The following is a 17342-nucleotide window of genomic DNA, read 5'->3' on the forward strand; positions in this document are numbered from 1 at the left end:
TCTAAATTCTCCTCTGAACCTTCTCCTTCCTTTTAGTGCATTACCCTGGTGGCCTCACGTCTGGAGTTCTTCTCTCTGTGAATGACATCCCCAATCTATCCAGAAACCTAGTGGTGATATTTAATACTTTTCTCTCATGTTACCATGTCCGGTCAATTTTTACTTCCTTGCTTTCTCTTATAACCACCCATTTATGTCCATCCCCACCACCTTTGCATTAGCTAAATTGCCATCATCTTGCCCAGCCTCACCTCTGCAACCTTCTAACTATTCTCTCTATGCCCACTCTTGTCCATTCCATACCTTTCTGTTCCATTGACTCAGGATGGGTTTGTTTTTTTTTTTTTTGCATGTATTGCAAATGTGATCATTGTGTATACACATACACACACACACACATACACATACACACTTAATATGTTTTCTATCAGGATAAATGCCAAAATTCCTAATCTATGGTTTTATAAGGTCACTTGCCATACTGTCCCCTTTATTCTCTCCACTCTCCTCTCAAACCAAGCTTCCCGTTCTCCCTCTGTTCTTTAGCCACAATGACCTCCTCATACTTCCACCTGTGCACCATGCTTCCTCCTACCACATTGAGCCTAAATAAAAAATGTATGGGATTTAGCCAAAATTTGTGCTTGGATGGAGATGGGGTCGAAACAAGCTGATGGCCCCCACTCAACTTCCATAAGTAACTATGTATGGGGCATCTGTGGCTCTTTTATGTCTGAGTCAGCACAGAAGGGTCAAAGCAAGAGGATCAAAGGGCACAAACCATGCTGGCTAAGTGATGCAAAAGATCTGGAAAGGAGAACAATGGGCACGGGAGACCAGTCAGAAGGCTATTATAATATACTGAATTCCCATCACAAAGTTGGATGAAAATATCCTATGATTCCCCTGTGCTTCCCAGGCATTCATCATAACTATTCCTGTTACTCCCCTGGAGTACCAACAGGAAACCAACCTCTTACCCACCAGAATCCTTGGAAAGACCTGCCTGCCTCCTTGCCTTGGAGGAAGGAAACTAACCAAGTCTGCTTTTCATTAGCCATGAGCCCAATTGGGGATGCCTTCCGGAACCGCCTGCGGATGTTTCCTTCACTAATCAATTGCTGTACAATTGATTGGTTCCAGTCCTGGCCCACAGATGCCCTGGAGTTGGTAGCCAACAAATTTCTAGAAGATGTGGAGCTTGATGACAATATTCGGATAGAGTAAGCATTAGCTGCATTTTAGTATCCTAACCAAATATTCCAAATTGGAAATCCAGATATTGGCTGTATTGTTATTATTGTTTTAAGATTTCTCAATTTCTGTATAGAAAATCACATTTAGTTAGATATTTAATAAAACACCTTTGCTGAAAAAAAAATGAAATTTCGTTGTTTAGAATTGTCCTGGAGATGCACTGTTGTCATAGCTATAAGAATCTAGCTCTAATAATATAGCTATTTCAATGGTTTTAGAACATACATTCTCAGTAGGGGTGACATTGGTGCCAAGGGGATGAAAATTGGCTATTATGAGGATGGAAAAAAAAGTAGTCTTTTATGTATAAAGCACAGATATACAAAAACAACCCCAAAAACACGCTTAATTTTAGCTAGAGTAAAGGAAGCGATTAAGAATGTTGACCTTCCTGTGTGCCCCATGAAGGCAGTGTCATCTGCTTTGTCTGACTCTATATCCTTAGTGTCTAGCAGGTGCCTGGTACATAGTAATTCAGTTACTGTTTATTAAATGAATGAATGGAAAATGAAGAAGTAGGTAGGGGTCAGAATATTAATGGCTATAAATTCCATTTTAAGAACTTTGAACTTTATGCTCTCAGCCAGAAGACCCTTAGCTTGAGTCCATAGGCTCATGAACAGAATTCAGAGGATCAGTTAATGTGAACGGAGAAAAATTATGTGTTCTTTTTCACTGACATCCAACTGGTATTTTGAATTTCTTTCAATAATGAATGTAGGCAGTAAATCCCAGTAGGATTAACAGGACTTGTTACCAAGAGGAATCACAGTTGTGTGTGTTTTTTTAATAACCCACTCAGTCATCATAGATATGTCAGTATATCATTCTCTTCCAAGTTGTGGTAGGTTTTAGACCTGTTGCCGAATCTTGTTATTTAATGTAGAAGTCAGCAAAGCATGAGCCACTGGCCAAGTCCAGTTCACAGCTTGTTGGTTTTTTTTTATTTTAATGTTTTTTTATTATATTATGTTAGTCACCGTACAGTACATCCCCGGTTTCCAATGTACAGCTTATTTTTATAAATAAAGTTTTACTGGAACATAGCCATGCCATTTTTCTCCCATACAACAGCAGACTTGAGTAGTTACCACTGTTCAACCATGTGTACCATTGATTTTTACTATTTGGCCCTTTCCAGAAAAAGTTTGCTGACCCCTGACATATCACAAATTTGGTTTTTAAAATATTTTGAAAATGATTTCAACATAATTGTTTCCTATTTTAATCCAATGTATTTTGCTTTATGCATTTTAAAGCTTTATTCTGCAAAATTCGGAGACTTCACCAGACTGCCAAAGATTAAGAGCTCCTGCTTAAGCTCTAGTGATTCACCAAAGCCATCAGAAATAGAAATTACTTGCTTAAAAATCATTCTAGTAAGAATATACACCTCTCCAAAACTTCTCAGAGCTCTATTGACCTGTCTTTGAAAATTTGGGACTCTACTAGGCCATAGTCAGCGTGCACCTTCTCACATTCTCATGTCTGTAGCCACAGCTATGCTAGGTCTCTCTGGAGGACGTTGGGCCTCCCTAACCATCCTTGCGTCCTTGGTAGGGTCATCTCCATGTGCAAATATTTCCAGGAGAGTGTGAAGAACCTGTCGCTTGATTATTATAGCACACTTCGCAGACACAACTATGTCACCCCCACCTCCTACCTCGAATTGATCCTAACCTTCAAGACACTCCTGAATACCAAGAGGCAAGAGGTTGATATGATGAGGAACCGTTACCTGACAGGTCTGCAGAAACTGGAGTTTGCATCTTCACAGGTGAGCACTGCCACAAGAGAACAGGGATGAAGAGGTCCAGGATTAGGTGGATGCAGTGAGGCCCTTGTTCAGGTGCAGATTTTAAGAGGTCACTATATAAAGACAGCATCTACTCCTATCCTTGCAGAGCTCACCTTGCTTGCCTCAGGCTCAACCTAGCCCTATGAGATTCTGTCTCTCTTTAAGATTTTGATATTTTGTTCATCATGAACCCCAATGTGCTATCTCACCTCCTGGGCCTCAGTATCATCTTCTGTATAAAGGGGCTGTGTTCCATACAAAGAAACCATGATGCAGAGAGGCCAGGAGATTTGCCAAAATCATACATGCAGCCTCATGAGTAGCCAGTGCAAGTGGTCCCGCCAAAACTGAAACTAAGCTCTGCAAATTCCAGAACCTGTGTTCCTAACCAGGCCAGCATGCTGTGCCTCTCCCATAAGCTTACTCGGGACAGTGGTTGCAATATTGTGAAACCCTCCTCAAGTATGCATCTGAGCTGCCTTAGAAGGTAGAATCAGGGCCAGTGGATTAAAAAAATGGCACAACTCTCCTGAGAGGTAGAGAGCTCTCTACCATTAGAGGTATTGAAACAGAGGTCAGAAAACCACTTGGCAGGAATGCTTTAGAGGGCATCAGACTCTTGGAAAAAGTGGCCTTGAAAGTTCCTCTTATCCCAGGTATCTCGGATGTATATGTTTTCTTCACTGACTAAAAAAACCAAAACAAAACAAAAAGTAAATTTTTTCCCTAACTTGCTCTTATTCTATCTCTCCCTGCCCCCAATACTAAAATTTAGGCTCAAGAGCATGGAGGAAACTGTACCTTTTTTAAAATGTTTAAGTTTACCATTCTCTGTCTAGTGTCTAGCACCATGCTTGATAACTTACAACACACACTACGGACTCAGTAAGTATTAAGTATTGCAAGATCAAAGAGAGAAACTCCAGCCAACAAATGCATACACGGTACCATGGTATAATCATTAGTATTTTCTGCATATATGATAGTTCAGAGAATTGTTTCAACTCCCGCCAGCTGTGCCATTTTCGGCATTGACATAGCTGACCCCGCTCTCCCCTCTTGCTAGGTGGCAGTAATGCAAGTACAACTGACCGCTCTCCAGCCTCAACTCATCCAGACGTCTGAAGAGACTGCCAAGATGATGGTGAAAATTGAAGAGGAGACGAGAGAAGCTGATGCCAAGAAACTTCTGGTGCAGGCAGATGAAAAAGAAGCCAATGCTGCCGCTGCCATTGCTCAAGGAATCAAGGTATAAAGAGCCAAGAGGAAAAGGGAGGGAAGCAGCACTTTTCTGGGTTTATCCATTCTCTCACTAGAGCCTAACACAGCCCTGCAGGGTGTGTGTGGTTGGGCCCTTCCTGCAGAAGAGTGAGGCTTGAAAAAGACAGATGACTTTCCAAGCATCCCGTAGCTAGTAAGTGATGAAGTAGGTCTCTGTGACAGCTGGCTCTCTCCAGAAAGAATTACCATTTTCCAAATATTCTCCATCTCACTCAGAGTCAGGCCTACAAGACCAAACCTGATTTAACCCTCACCTCATTACTTTTCCCTAATTCATCCTGCTCTGGCCACGTGGGCCTCCTAACTATTCCTCAGAGAAGTACAAAGGCACTCTCGCACCCCAGGGCCCTTGCACCAGCTGTTCTTCCCTATTTCCTTCACCTCCATCATGGTTTTGCTCAGATGTGCCTGGCTTGTTACAGGTGTGGAATAAATCATTGTCAAATGACAGAATGTTGAACCTAGAAGACCCCATTTGAAGGTGATTCTTATATCAAAGACTAGATAGCCCTGGGAAGGGCTTCACCTACATTCTGATTAGAAGAAAATATGATTAATGTTCCTGTGATGTTTTGTATTTCTCAGCATTTTCAATTGCATAATTCCATTTGAGGGGCTCCTGGGTGGCTCAGTCGTTAAGCGTCCGCCTTCGGCTCAGTGCGTGATCCTGGCGTTCTGGGATTGAGCCCCACGTCAGGGTCCTCTGCTATGAGCCTGCTTCTTCCTCTCCCACTCCCCCTGCTTGTGTTCCCTCTCTCGCTGGCTGTCTCTATCTCTATCAAATAAATAAATAAAATCTTTTAAAAAATTCCATTTGACTATCACAACTGCCTTGGACTTAGGAATGGCAGGTATCAACGACACTGAAGTTCCATGGCCAAGCGACTTTTCAGAGTTGCACGGCCTCTTAGTGGGTTTAGAATCTAAGGCTATTAGCACTTAGCTCAAGATATTTGTCCCTGCTCAGCAATTAGAAAATCTTTTTGACCATTCTTCAAGAAAGAGCTTGAATGAAAAGTAGCTTGTGTCTGGCTTCTAGGATAAGTAAGTCATGGGGCACTTTCTTGAAAAGGACAGGCCTTCCAGACTGGCTTTTCTCCAGTGACTCCTGAGACCTGGACTTTCATAGGTTCCCTTGGGTCCAATCCCTGGCCTCAGAGTCACACAGTGAATACCCTGGATAAAAGAGGTGTGCTCACCCATAGTCCCAGGGGCACAGCCAGGAGCCCAGTGGAACCATAAAAGATGGTGACCACCAGGGACCAAAAGCCAGTGGGGTGTTTTGCCATTCTGTGACAAGATGATAAGAATAGCTACTACTTAGCAGCAACATGCTGGTTTCTTGTAATCCTTCATTTAACATATATTTATTGGACACTTGCTGTGTCGTGCTGGCACCTTCCTAGGCAGTGGAACAAGACAGACAAAATTCCTTCCCTCATGGAGACTGTGTTCTCTCGTCCTTGATTTACATTGCCTATTATCATTCCAACAGTCCTGCAAAGCACACAGTATCATTCCCAGGTTACAGATAAGGATATCATGGTATAAGAACTTTAATGACTTGTCCAAGGTCATGTGGCTACCAAGTGACTGAATCTGGGTTCAGACCTAGAGTTCTCTGATTCTGAAGTCCTTGCATTTGACTATATTCCAGAAGTGGCAAACTGGCACCTCGGGAGTGCATATTTACACTGTGGCACACACAGTATTTTTTTAAAATCTGAAATAATCCTCCACTTTAAAAAAAATCAAGAGATTTCAAGTAAAAATTCTAAACGTTCAGTTTTTCTTAGGAAGAAAAAAATCAAGCATTCTGGCAACACTGGACCAGTCTTCCTGGGTTGTACCCATCAGCAGCACTGATGAGATGCTGCCCCGTGTGGCTTCCAGCTCAACAAAGCCCCACCCAGCCCACTTCCCACACTCACATCCCAGGCCTGGCCCTAATAGGCACATGAATTTGCAATTCTTCCATGGTTTTATACTAGAATTGGGCACGTCAGAACTCAGTATTTGCTCTGTCCCTTTGGAAACTTGGTATTCTCATCTATGAAATGGGGACAGTAAGAGAAAAACATGTAAATTTTGTAGTATGTGTCCAACACACATACTACACATTCGTTCTCTAAAACTGTTGTTCTTCACCTCGTACTAAGTGGACTTGCCCGTTTTGATAAAGGGCAGCCTCTTGCCACATGTGGGTACCATCACACCCAGGATTCTGCTCCACAATGTCAGGGGCAAACAGGGACTCTCTGGAGCAGGAGGGACGCTGGAGGTGACATGGAGACAACCCACCACACCCATTCCTGGGCCATAAACTGCCGCCTTGGGTTTCGGTATCAAGGGTGGGGTCTGACGTTTTGCCATCTCATCTCCAGAGTGTCAGGAGTGACATCCTGGAGGTGAGTCGTGAGGTCCATCCAGGGAGGAAAAAGAGGCTGTGCTTGCTTTGAGTTTCCCTGGGAACCAGAACCCCTCCCCGAACCTCTCAGAGCTACAGCCTTTCCCCACACAAGGACTGTTATTGTCTCCGATCTCCTCCCACCCATAGAAATGAGATATCCTGGGAGAGCCCCCAGTGTGGTGGCTGCTACCGCAGAGAGGCTCAGCCAGGCTTGTGGAATCCATCCAGGGACGGGGAGGAGACTGGTGGAGAAAGAGGCCCCAAGCACTTGCTTCCCAAGAACAACAGTTTGCTTAGAGCGGTCATTTCTTTTTAAGCTAATGAATAATTTCTTTTCCCTCTAATGAGGATAACTGATGCCAGAACCACTGCAGAGTTGAATTTTTGGGTTTCGTCAGAGGACACTGTGCTTCTTACCTTTCAAAGGGCCCTGGTGCTCCTTGCATTGCTGAGCAACAGAGGTCTTTTTTTTTTTTTTTTTTTTTTTTTTTTTTTTAGAGAGGGAGAGAAGGGGATCAAGAGAGGGTGAGAGGGGCAGAGTGAGAGGGAGAGAGAGAATCTTAAGCAGACTCCTCGCTGAGCATGGAGCCCAATGGGGGACTCAATCTCATGACCCTGAGATCATGACCTAAGTTGAAACCAAGAGTCAGATGCTTAACCAACTGAGCCACGCAGGTGCCCCAGGGGTCATTTTTTATCGTAATTTTTTTTTTGAAGATTTTATTTATTTATTCGACAGAGAGAGACAGCCAGCGAGAGAGGGAACACAAGCAGGGGGAGTGGGAGAGGAAGAAGCAGGCTCCTAGCGGAAGAGCCTGATGTGGGACTCGATCCCGGAACGCCGGGATCACGCCCTGAGCTGAAGGCAGACGATTAACCGCTGTGCCACCCAGGCGCCCCTATCGTAATTTTTTTTTATCTTAGAAACAAATGATGACAGTAATAACTTGTATGAAAGAATACTTAAGAACTCAGCTTTAACACCTTTTATATTTTCCAAGTTTCCTTCTGGCCCCTGTCTATACAGGTGGATAGTTTCATGTTACTGCAATTATAGTTTATCATTGCAATTTACATCATGCTTTTTTATTTCCTTAACATCCTTTCACAAATGTTTTTCCAAAATGTCATATAATCATTTTAAAGACCATTTTAAGTTAGTGCTTCTCTCATCAAGTAGCCATTCACCTACCAGGCACGGAAGTCTGTTCCTTCCTGCCTGTTGTCAGTGTTCCGAGAGTATAAGCTGGAGTTTCCCAACAGTGCTCTGTGTCAGAACCACCTTTGGGGTTTGAAAAATGCAGGTGCCTAGACCTCACCCAGACTGAATGAATCAGAATCTCTGGGTGTGGGGCCTGACCACGAGGATGCCCTAAATGTTCTTCAGTGACTCTGAGGCAGAGCCACGGTTGAAAACCACTGTACCCATAATATTATAATTAGAGCCTTTTCGAGGCACTTGACAAACAAGCTTGCTGGGACCCAGGCCGTACAAGAAGCATGTGTGGGCCACTAGTTGTCTGGTATCTTATAGGAAAGGAACATGGAACTCTTGATGGCACCTGTGGGCACCTGGGATCATTGAAATCCACCAAGAATCCACAGCTGTGGCTGAGCCAACACCTTTGGTCTCTTCTGCCACCAAACTCTATCTGAAACTAACCGTGAGAAACAGCAAGCTTTGGTTTCAATTCGTTTCCTCTTGCCTTGCCCTTGGACACCTATCCTAGGCCTAAAGAGGGAGCAAACCGAGTTGCCCCTGGGGTTGAGCCATTTTTGCCATCTGAAAAGCAGAGCATTCCATTTTGATATTGGGAACATCTGACAGGGTTCATGGGGGCAGGGGTGTAGTTTTAATATAATAAAGCCAAGGGGCACCTGGGTGGCTCAGTCGATTAAGTGTCTGCCTTCGGCTCAGTCATGATCTCAGAGTCCTGGGATCGAGCCCTGCCTCGGCTCCCTGCCCCGCGGGGAGTCTGCTTCTCCCTCTGCCTGCCACTCCCCCTGCTTGTGCTTGCTTCTCTCTCTCTCTCTCTCTGTCAAATAAATAAATAAATAAAAATCTTAAAAAAAAAAAAAAGCCAAACAAAACTTTGCTGCAAGTGTATTTATTTATTTATTTATTTATTTTTAAAGATTTTATTTATTTATTCGACAGAGATAGAGACAGCCAGTGAGAGAGGGAACACAAGCAGGGGGAGTGGGAGAGGAAGAAGCAGGCTCATAGCGGAGGAGCCCGATGTGGGGCTCGATCCCATAACGCCAGGATCACGCCCTGAGCTGAAGGCAGACGCTTAACCGCTGTGCCACCCAGGTGCCCCTGCAAGTAAAACACAGAAAACCTGAAATAAAGGATCCATGATATATACACGTGTACACATGCCCATGCGTGCACACACAGGCGTAAGAAGGTGAAACCCACCTTTATTGTGTTTGCCTACCGTAAACCTGCAGGATGTGGACCTCCACACGTGCTGTTTTGTCTAAGAATCCTTGTTCTCTTGTGACGCCTCACTTCAATCGTAGCGGTGTGACCACTCGTTGGGCTGGGCGACTGACAGAGAAGTCAGGGAGTGGGAACCAGGGGCCCGAGGTTGGAGCTTTGTGACCTGAGCTAACTCATCTTGCCTCCTGAGACCTTGGGGATTTTTTGTTTTTGTTTTGTTTTGTTGATTTGGTAATTTGGCTACTAAATAATCCATAAGGCCCCTTCCCGTTCTAAAGTCTTATAATGTTAAGCTTTCTTTCAAAAAAATATTGAGGGGCACCTGGGTGGCTCAGTCGGTTAAGCATCCCATTCTTGCTTTTGGCTCAGGTCATGATCTCAGAGTCATGAGATCAAGCCCTGCTTCGGGCTCCTCGCTCAGCGGGGAGTCTGCTGGAAATTCTCTTGCCCTCTCCCTCTGCCCCTCCCAACTGCTCTCTCTCTGTGTCTCTCCCTCTCTCTCTAAAATAAATAAATAAATATTAAATAAATAAATAAATAAATATATTGCGATATAATTCACATATCATTAACATTTACCTTTTTAAGTTGCTTTTTAGAGGTGTTTTGTACAGTCACAGAGATGTATACCTATCACCACTAATTCTAGATGATTTTTGTCACCCCACGAAAAACCTATGAGTAATCACTCCTCATTGCTCTGCCTCCCCAGCCCTTGATAACCACTAACTCGCTTTCTGCTTCTATGGATTTTCCTTTTCTGCACATTTCATGTCAATGGAATCTTATAGCAGGTGGCATTTTGTGTCTGGCTTCTTTCAGCAGGTTTTCCATGTTGTCACATGAGTCAATACTTCATTCCTTTTTATGGCTGAATAATATTCCATTGTATTAATTTTGTCTCTGAATGAAGAAATAATGGACGAAACATGCACCATCTCCTTTTCTTAGAGCTCACTACCCAGCTCCAATCTCTCTTCCCATTCCTCATCCTTAAACTCTTGCCTTAAACACCACCCTATCTCTAAGCTTCACTTTATCCCTCACTTTACGCCTGCCTCATCTCTGAGCTAAACACGTTCCAACCCTCACTCCATCCCTGACCCTCTCCCACCCCTCATGCCTTATTTCTTCCCCAAACTTGCCCTAACCCCTTCCCAGCTGTCACTCAACCCCTGGGCTTCACCGTTTACTCCACTTCTCCACCCATCCTTGATCCGTGGGTATGAAATTACCCACTACTTATATCTCTTGGGAATTTGTTTAAAACCCAAAGCTTGATCCTTTTTTTTTTTTAAGATCACAAATCAGGTGAATTCTCAAATGTCCAAGGCATCAAAACCACAACCCCAAAATCCTGTGCGCACCTCCCTGCTACCCCTCAACCCTTAGAGCCACCCTCCTGTGCTGCCCTCCAGGAGGGGGCGCCATCCTGGAAGGACATGGAAGGGCAGGAAGAGCATCTTCCAGCTTCCTCTATGAAGTGAGTGCCAGGTGTGCTGGGTACCAGGCACGCATCCCTCTACCCCCGTGCTGCCCACAGGATGAATGTGAGGGGGACCTGGCAGAGGCCATGCCGGCGCTGGAGGCTGCACTCGCTGCACTGGACACCCTGAACCCAGCAGACATCTCACTGGTGAAGTCCATGCAGAACCCGCCTGGCCCTGTCAAGCTGGTCATGGAGAGCATCTGCGTCATGAAAGGGCTGAAACCAGAGAGGAAGCCGGACTCCAGTGGCAGCGGTAACCCCCTTCGGCCCCCCACCCCACCCAGCGGCCTTCACAGGCTGCTCTTCCCTGGCAGGAGGGGTACTGTGCCCTCCCCCCTTGCCCCAACTCCGTGGGCAGGGTCTGGAGTCTCAGAGGAAACCAGAGAGGTGTCAGGAGCTGCATGTTCATCCACACAGCTCTCTCCTGCACCTTCACCTTCCTCACTCCTCTCAATCAGTCGGGGCAAAGGCAGGCATCTTTAGGTGAGGCTGAGCTTAGTCAAGGCCCCTGCCTGCAAATCATTTCAAAAATGAAGGTCGTGGGGGGCACCTGGGTGGCTCATCTGGTTAAATGTCTGCCTTTGGCTCAGGTCATGATCCCAGGGTCCTGGGTCGAGCCCCACATCACATCGGGCTCTCTGCTCAGTGGGAGGGTCTGCTTCTTCCTCTCCCTCTGCTGCTCTCTCTCTCAAATAAATAAAATCTTTTTAAAAAATGAAGGTCATGTGGGGCGCCTGGGTGGCACAGCGGTTAAGCGTCTGCCTTCGGCTCAGGGCGTGATCCCGGCGTTATGGGATCGAGCCCCACATCAGGCTCCTCCGCTAGGAGCCTGCTTCTTCCTCTTCCACTCCCCCTGCTTGTGTTCCCTCTCTCGCTGGCTGTCTCTATCTCTGTCAAATAAATAAATAAAAATCTTTAAAAAAAAAATGAAGGTCATGTGTATGAAAGGACTGACAGAGTGGTGCCTGGTTGTGGGGGAGAGAAACAGAAAAGAGCTAGAGAAAGATAAACAGAGAGAGAGGGAGAAACTGAGAGGTAACCAGAGAAGGAAAGACAGAGAATGAGACAGCTACAGAGAGATGGAAAGAGACAGACAGCTGGATGAGCATGCAGAGATAATAAACCAATCTAGAGGTCAGGAGGGAGAGAGGTAGAGGGAACAGAAGAGCTGGAAATGGAGACTTAGAGGCAGAGAGACAGGGGCAAAGGGAGGCAGAGGCAGAAACTGAGGTAGGCGGAAGATAAGGAGTCAGAAATAGGGAGAGAGGATTAGGACAGGGAGGAATGCTCCTCCTATCATTGAACCTAGAAGCATTAATAGGTAGAGTATTCATTCTCCTTAAAATCTGAATGAGATGTAGGACTTTGTATTATTAATAGCAGTGTCTTAGAACTGAACAAGGACTTTAAAAACTAGCCTCAGTAATAGTCCCTGCCTTTTGAGTGCTCCTGTCCTGGGAACAGTTCTGCTATTCCTCCATTTCTTCTGAAGTGCTCAGAAATCCCGGATACCTCATTCGGAAACCTCTAGCTTCTGCTTCCCATTGACTAGCATTTCCTCTTCCCTGATTGGCGTCAGGCCAAAAACCACAAGAAGAAGATGCAGAGGTGATCACCCAGGGAGTATAAAGAATGCTGAAGCCCACGCCTCCCTTTCCGGGGACTCTTACTCCATTGGTTTTGGGTACAGCCTGAGCTGTATTTTTTTTAAGCTCCTGAAAGATCTAAGGTGCAGCCAAGGTGGAGAACGGCTAAGGTATGAAAGCATGGCCTTTTCTTGGATCACTGATGATCTGCACAGGGCCTAGCATTCACGTTTCTTATTTTAAAATTGAAGCTAATGGTGTGTATTATTCATTTATCCTGCAGAATTTTAGCCAGAACATGAGGATGAAACAAAAGAGCAATTGAATTCATTTGGGGTACCTCGAACATAAATGAAGCAGATCATTTTCCTGAATGCAGACAAAAACCTTCATGGGAAATACTTGTTTGGTTACTGTGCTTGCGTTAGAAACAGGACACATCTGACCTATTGTACTTAATATGATTTCTCAAGTATAACTTTTTTTGATAAGCCTGAGGTTGGCAAGTGTTTAGAGTGCTATGAGCCAAAAGAGCTTCCAGCTCGTTTCCAGCATGTGAACAAAAGGGGTGCAGCCCCGGGATGGGATCGAGGCTCACTCAATCATTAGTCAGCAGGATGGGTGCTGAGGAGAATAAGGGCCCTGCTTTGTTTCTGGGTAGGCCAAGGATGGCCTTTTGTATAGTTACAAGCCTGCATGCTGCTTCCCCACCCTTTGCTCTTTCTCTTGAGACTGCCTCACTCACAAGAACCGATTGAGTACCATCCAGCCCACCTCCCAGACTTGAAAAGGAATATTCAAAACACATACCCGTGGCTCCTTTGCCTTCTCTAGGACTGGGAACAAGGAGCAACATTCATTCGATACGTCTTTATTGATAACTGAGTATCAGGCGCTAGGCCAGATTATAGTAAACACAGCAGAAGCTTACAGTTCTAAGGGAGAGGCAGACAATAAAAATGAAACCAAAAAAGGTTGCATAAACACTGTAAAGGGAGTGGACATTCTAGCAGCTGAGATGAAAGAAAATGCTGGGAGAGGCGTAGAGCGGCCCCGCTTAGTGATGGAAATCTAGGGAAACCTCTCAGTGGAGGTGACTTTTATTTTTTTAATGTTTATTTTTAAAGATTATTTATTTGAGAGAGAAAGAGAGAGTGGGAGGGGCAGAGGGAGAGGGAGAGAGAAAATCTCAAGGAGACTCCCTGCTGAGTGTGGAGCCCGACCAGGGCTCCATCTCACAGCTTATGAGATCACAGCCCATGAGATCATGACTTGAGCGGAAACTGAGAGTCAGAGGCTTAACCAACTGAGCCACTCAAAGACCCCGGAGGTGACTTGTAAATGAGCTGAAGTTTAGTTAGGAGCCAGCTAGATGCCATTTACAGGCTAGGTGAAGGGCTCACAGTAAGGAAGCACTTAAGATCATTGAGGGGTTGAAGAAGGGTTCTTCCTGACTGAAGTCTAAGAAGCAAGGCAGAGGTGAGGTGGATGAGTTCAGTGGGCCTCCTGGACCACTGTGAGAAGCTTAGATTTTTCTTTATTTTATTTAGATTTTATATTTTTAGAGCAATTTTAAGGTCACGGCAAAATTGAGAGACGGGTACAGAGATTTCTCATATACCCCTAACCCACGTACATGCATAGCATCTCCCATTATTGTACCAGAGTGGGACATTTGTTAAAACTGATGAACCTACATTGACACATCATTATCACCCTGAGTCCATAGTGTATATTAGAGTTCACCCTTGGTATTGCACATTTTATGGGTTTGGACAAATATTTAATGACATGCAGCCATCATTATGGTATCATGCAGAGTATTTTCCTGCCTGAAACATTCTTGGCAGGACCTTGGACTTTTCCCCAAATAGGAGTAACCATTGCAAGCCTTTAAGTCTCAGCCAGATTGTCTTAATGGTAGTCTAATCTGCATTTCTTGTTCCAAACAGGTAAAATGATAGAAGATTACTGGGGAGTTTCAAGAAAGATTCTTGGAGATCTGAAATTCTTGGAGAGTCTTAAGACATATGACAAAGACAACATCCCCCCAGCGATCATGAAGCGGATCCGAGAAAGATTCATCGATCACCCAGATTTCCAGCCAGCTGTCATTAAAAATGTGTCATCTGCCTGTGAAGGTCTGTGCAAATGGGTGAGGGCTATGGAGGTATACGATCGCGTGGCCAAAGTGGTGGCTCCCAAACGGGAGCGGCTGAGGGAGGCCGAGGGGAAGCTAGACACACAGATGCAGAAGCTGAACCAGAAGCGAGCAGAACTGAAGCTGGTGGAAGACCGCCTCCAGGCCCTGAACGATGACTTTGAAGAGATGAATACCAAGAAAAAGACCTTGGAGGAAAACATTGAAATCTGCTCCCAAAAGCTGATCAGGGCAGAAAAGCTGATCAGTGGACTTGGCGGAGAGAAGGACAGATGGACAGAAGCCACCCGGCAGCTGGAGATCCGGTATATTGATCTGACAGGCGATGTGCTGTTGTCCTCAGGGACTGTGGCTTACCTGGGGGCCTTTACTGTGGATTATCGGGCGAGGTGCCAGAAGCAGTGGTTGGCCCAGTGTAAAGAAAAGGTCATCCCCGTCTCCAGTGACTTCAGTCTCAGCAACACGTTAGGAGATCCTGTAAAAATTCGTGCCTGGCAGATTGCGGGGCTGCCCATTGACTCTTTCTCCATTGACAATGGCATCATTGTGTCCAATTCCAGACGCTGGGCCTTAATGATCGACCCTCAGGGGCAGGCCAATAAGTGGGTCAAGAACATGGAGAAAGCAAATAAGCTGTCCATCATCAAATTCTCAGATGCCACCTACGTGAGGACGCTGGAAAATGCTCTGCAGCTTGGCACCCCCGTCCTACTAGAAAATGTTGGAGAGGAGCTGGATGCCTTTATTGAACCCATCTTGCTCAAGTCCACATTCAGGCAGCAAGGGGTTGAGTACATGAGGCTGGGTGAAAACATCATCGAATACTCCAGGGATTTTAAGTTATATATCACAACCCGTTTGAGGAACCCACATTACCTCCCTGAAGTTGCCGTGAAAGTCTGCCTCCTCAACTTCATGATCACACCCTTAGGTCTCCAAGATCAACTCCTTGGCATTGTGGCTGCCAAGGAGAAGCCAGAACTGGAAGAGAAGAAGAACGAGCTGATTGTGGAAAGTGCCAAGAACAAGAAGCAGCTAAAAGAAATTGAAGATAAGATCTTGGAGGTCCTCTCCCTGTCTGAGGGCAACATCCTCGAGGATGAGACTGCCATCAAAGTTTTGTCCTCCTCCAAGATGCTGTCTGAAGAGATCTCTGAGAAACAGGAAATTGCTTCAGTAACAGAAACACAGATTGATGAGACTCGGATGGGCTACAAGCCAGTGGCTGTCCACTCTGCCACCATCTTCTTCTGTATCTCCGACCTGGCCAACATCGAGCCCATGTACCAGTACTCCCTAACATGGTTCATAAACCTCTATGTGCATTCCCTGGCCCACAGCAGTAAGAGCGAAGATTTGGACCTTCGCATTGAGTACATCATTGAACATTTTACCCTCAGCATCTACAACAATGTCTGCCGCTCTCTGTTTGAGAAGGACAAGCTACTTTTCTCCCTCCTCCTGACCATCGGCATCATGAAAGAGAAAAAGCAAATTAATGAGGATGTTTGGTATTTCCTTCTAACTGGAGGTGTCGCTCTGGACAACCCCTTCCCCAACCCAGCTCCTGAATGGCTGTCTGAGAAGGCATGGGCAGAAGTGGTTCGTGCGTCGGCATTGCCGAAAATGAAGGGCCTGATGGAACATGTAGAACAAAATGCTGAGGAGTGGAAGTTGATCTATGACTCCACTTGGCCCCATGAGGAGAATTTCCCTGGATCTTGGAAGTTCCTTAAGGGATTGGAGAGGATGGTGATCCTACGATGTTTGCGGCCTGACAAAATCATTCCAGCCATTCGGGAGTTCATTGCTGAACACATGGGTGACGTGTACATTGAAGCCCCTACATTTGATCTCCAGGGGTCCTACAATGATTCCAGTTGTTGTGTACCATTGATTTTCGTGTTGTCTCCAGGTGCAGATCCAATGGCAGGTAAGGGCAGAATGTTGTATAAAGAACATAAATGGCCCAGAATGCATGGTCGGGTAACGACAGCATGTCCCTTATAGCAGGAATCTCAGACTCAGATGCTTTGAAAACCAGACCATTAATAGGCTCAGGTGGGGCTGGAAGGGGCCGCTGAAGATTTCTTTTCCCACCTAAAGGAAGCAGCTGCTACTCAGCTCCCAAATATTGTGCCATCTGATAATGTGAGCTCAGGATGGGCAGATCACCTGATTTTTCAAGAGAAATCAGAAATGCAGAAATCATCCATTTTTACATCTTAATAACTCATTCAAATTTTTTCCTAAAAATTGTGAGGACCAGACCAGGCTAGTTTTAAGCCTACTGGCTGTTAGTTTATCATCTTTGTCTTAAATCATTTTCTCTATTGCTTCTCCCAGTTAGGCTTTTCTTTTGATTTTTAAGTTAAATTTTTTGGATAATTAATACTGTATATAACTGTGTATAGTTAAAAAAAAAAAAAGCAATACAGAGAAGTATAGAACTGTGGCTCAACCAGTGCCATTTTGTCCCCTCAACGGACATTTGGCAAAGTGGGGAAACATTTTTTTGGGGGGGTCACAACTAGGGGGTGCTATTAGAATCTAGTAGATTGAAGCTGAGGAGGCTGCTAACCATCTGCCCTGCACAGGATAGTCCCCCACAACAAAGGATTATCCCAAAATGGTCCCAAATATCAATAGTGCTGAGGTTGAGAAACCATCGTGCGGAGTGAAAGGTACATCTTCCTCCTAACCCTTCCAGAAGTAACCATTATTAAGCAGTTTGTGGATCTTTCCAGAAACCAATTATTGCATATTAACAGGTATGAATTGCTGACAGGAATAGATTAGATTTCTGTTCTGTTGGATCTCAAAGCTTTAGTTCTCTCTGTTGCTGGATAAAGAAAGAGTACCAGAGATGCAAATGACAAAGGTTGCCATTCTCCTGTGAAAGCTGGGGAGTTTG

At 45.1% G+C, this 17342-nt stretch overlaps 1 protein-coding gene across 1 annotated transcript in view; it reads left to right on the plus strand.

Annotated features, from left to right (window-relative positions):
- Positions 1 to 17342, plus strand: part of DNAH3 (dynein axonemal heavy chain 3) — a 167904-nt gene that overhangs the window by 128846 nt on the left and 21716 nt on the right. The window contains exons 49-53 of the mRNA XM_087869949.1: positions 1058 to 1223; positions 2818 to 3034; positions 4122 to 4304; positions 10736 to 10934; positions 14220 to 16361. Coding sequence (XP_087726075.1) covers positions 1058 to 1223; positions 2818 to 3034; positions 4122 to 4304; positions 10736 to 10934; positions 14220 to 16361 — 2907 coding nt within the window. The remainder of the gene's footprint in view (positions 1 to 1057; positions 1224 to 2817; positions 3035 to 4121; positions 4305 to 10735; positions 10935 to 14219; positions 16362 to 17342) is intronic.

This window comes from Ursus americanus, chromosome 2, assembly GCF_024610735.1.
Source record: "Ursus americanus isolate L20-20 chromosome 2, mUrsAme1.1.p, whole genome shotgun sequence".
In the NCBI taxonomy this organism is placed as follows: domain Eukaryota; kingdom Metazoa; phylum Chordata; class Mammalia; order Carnivora; family Ursidae; genus Ursus; species Ursus americanus.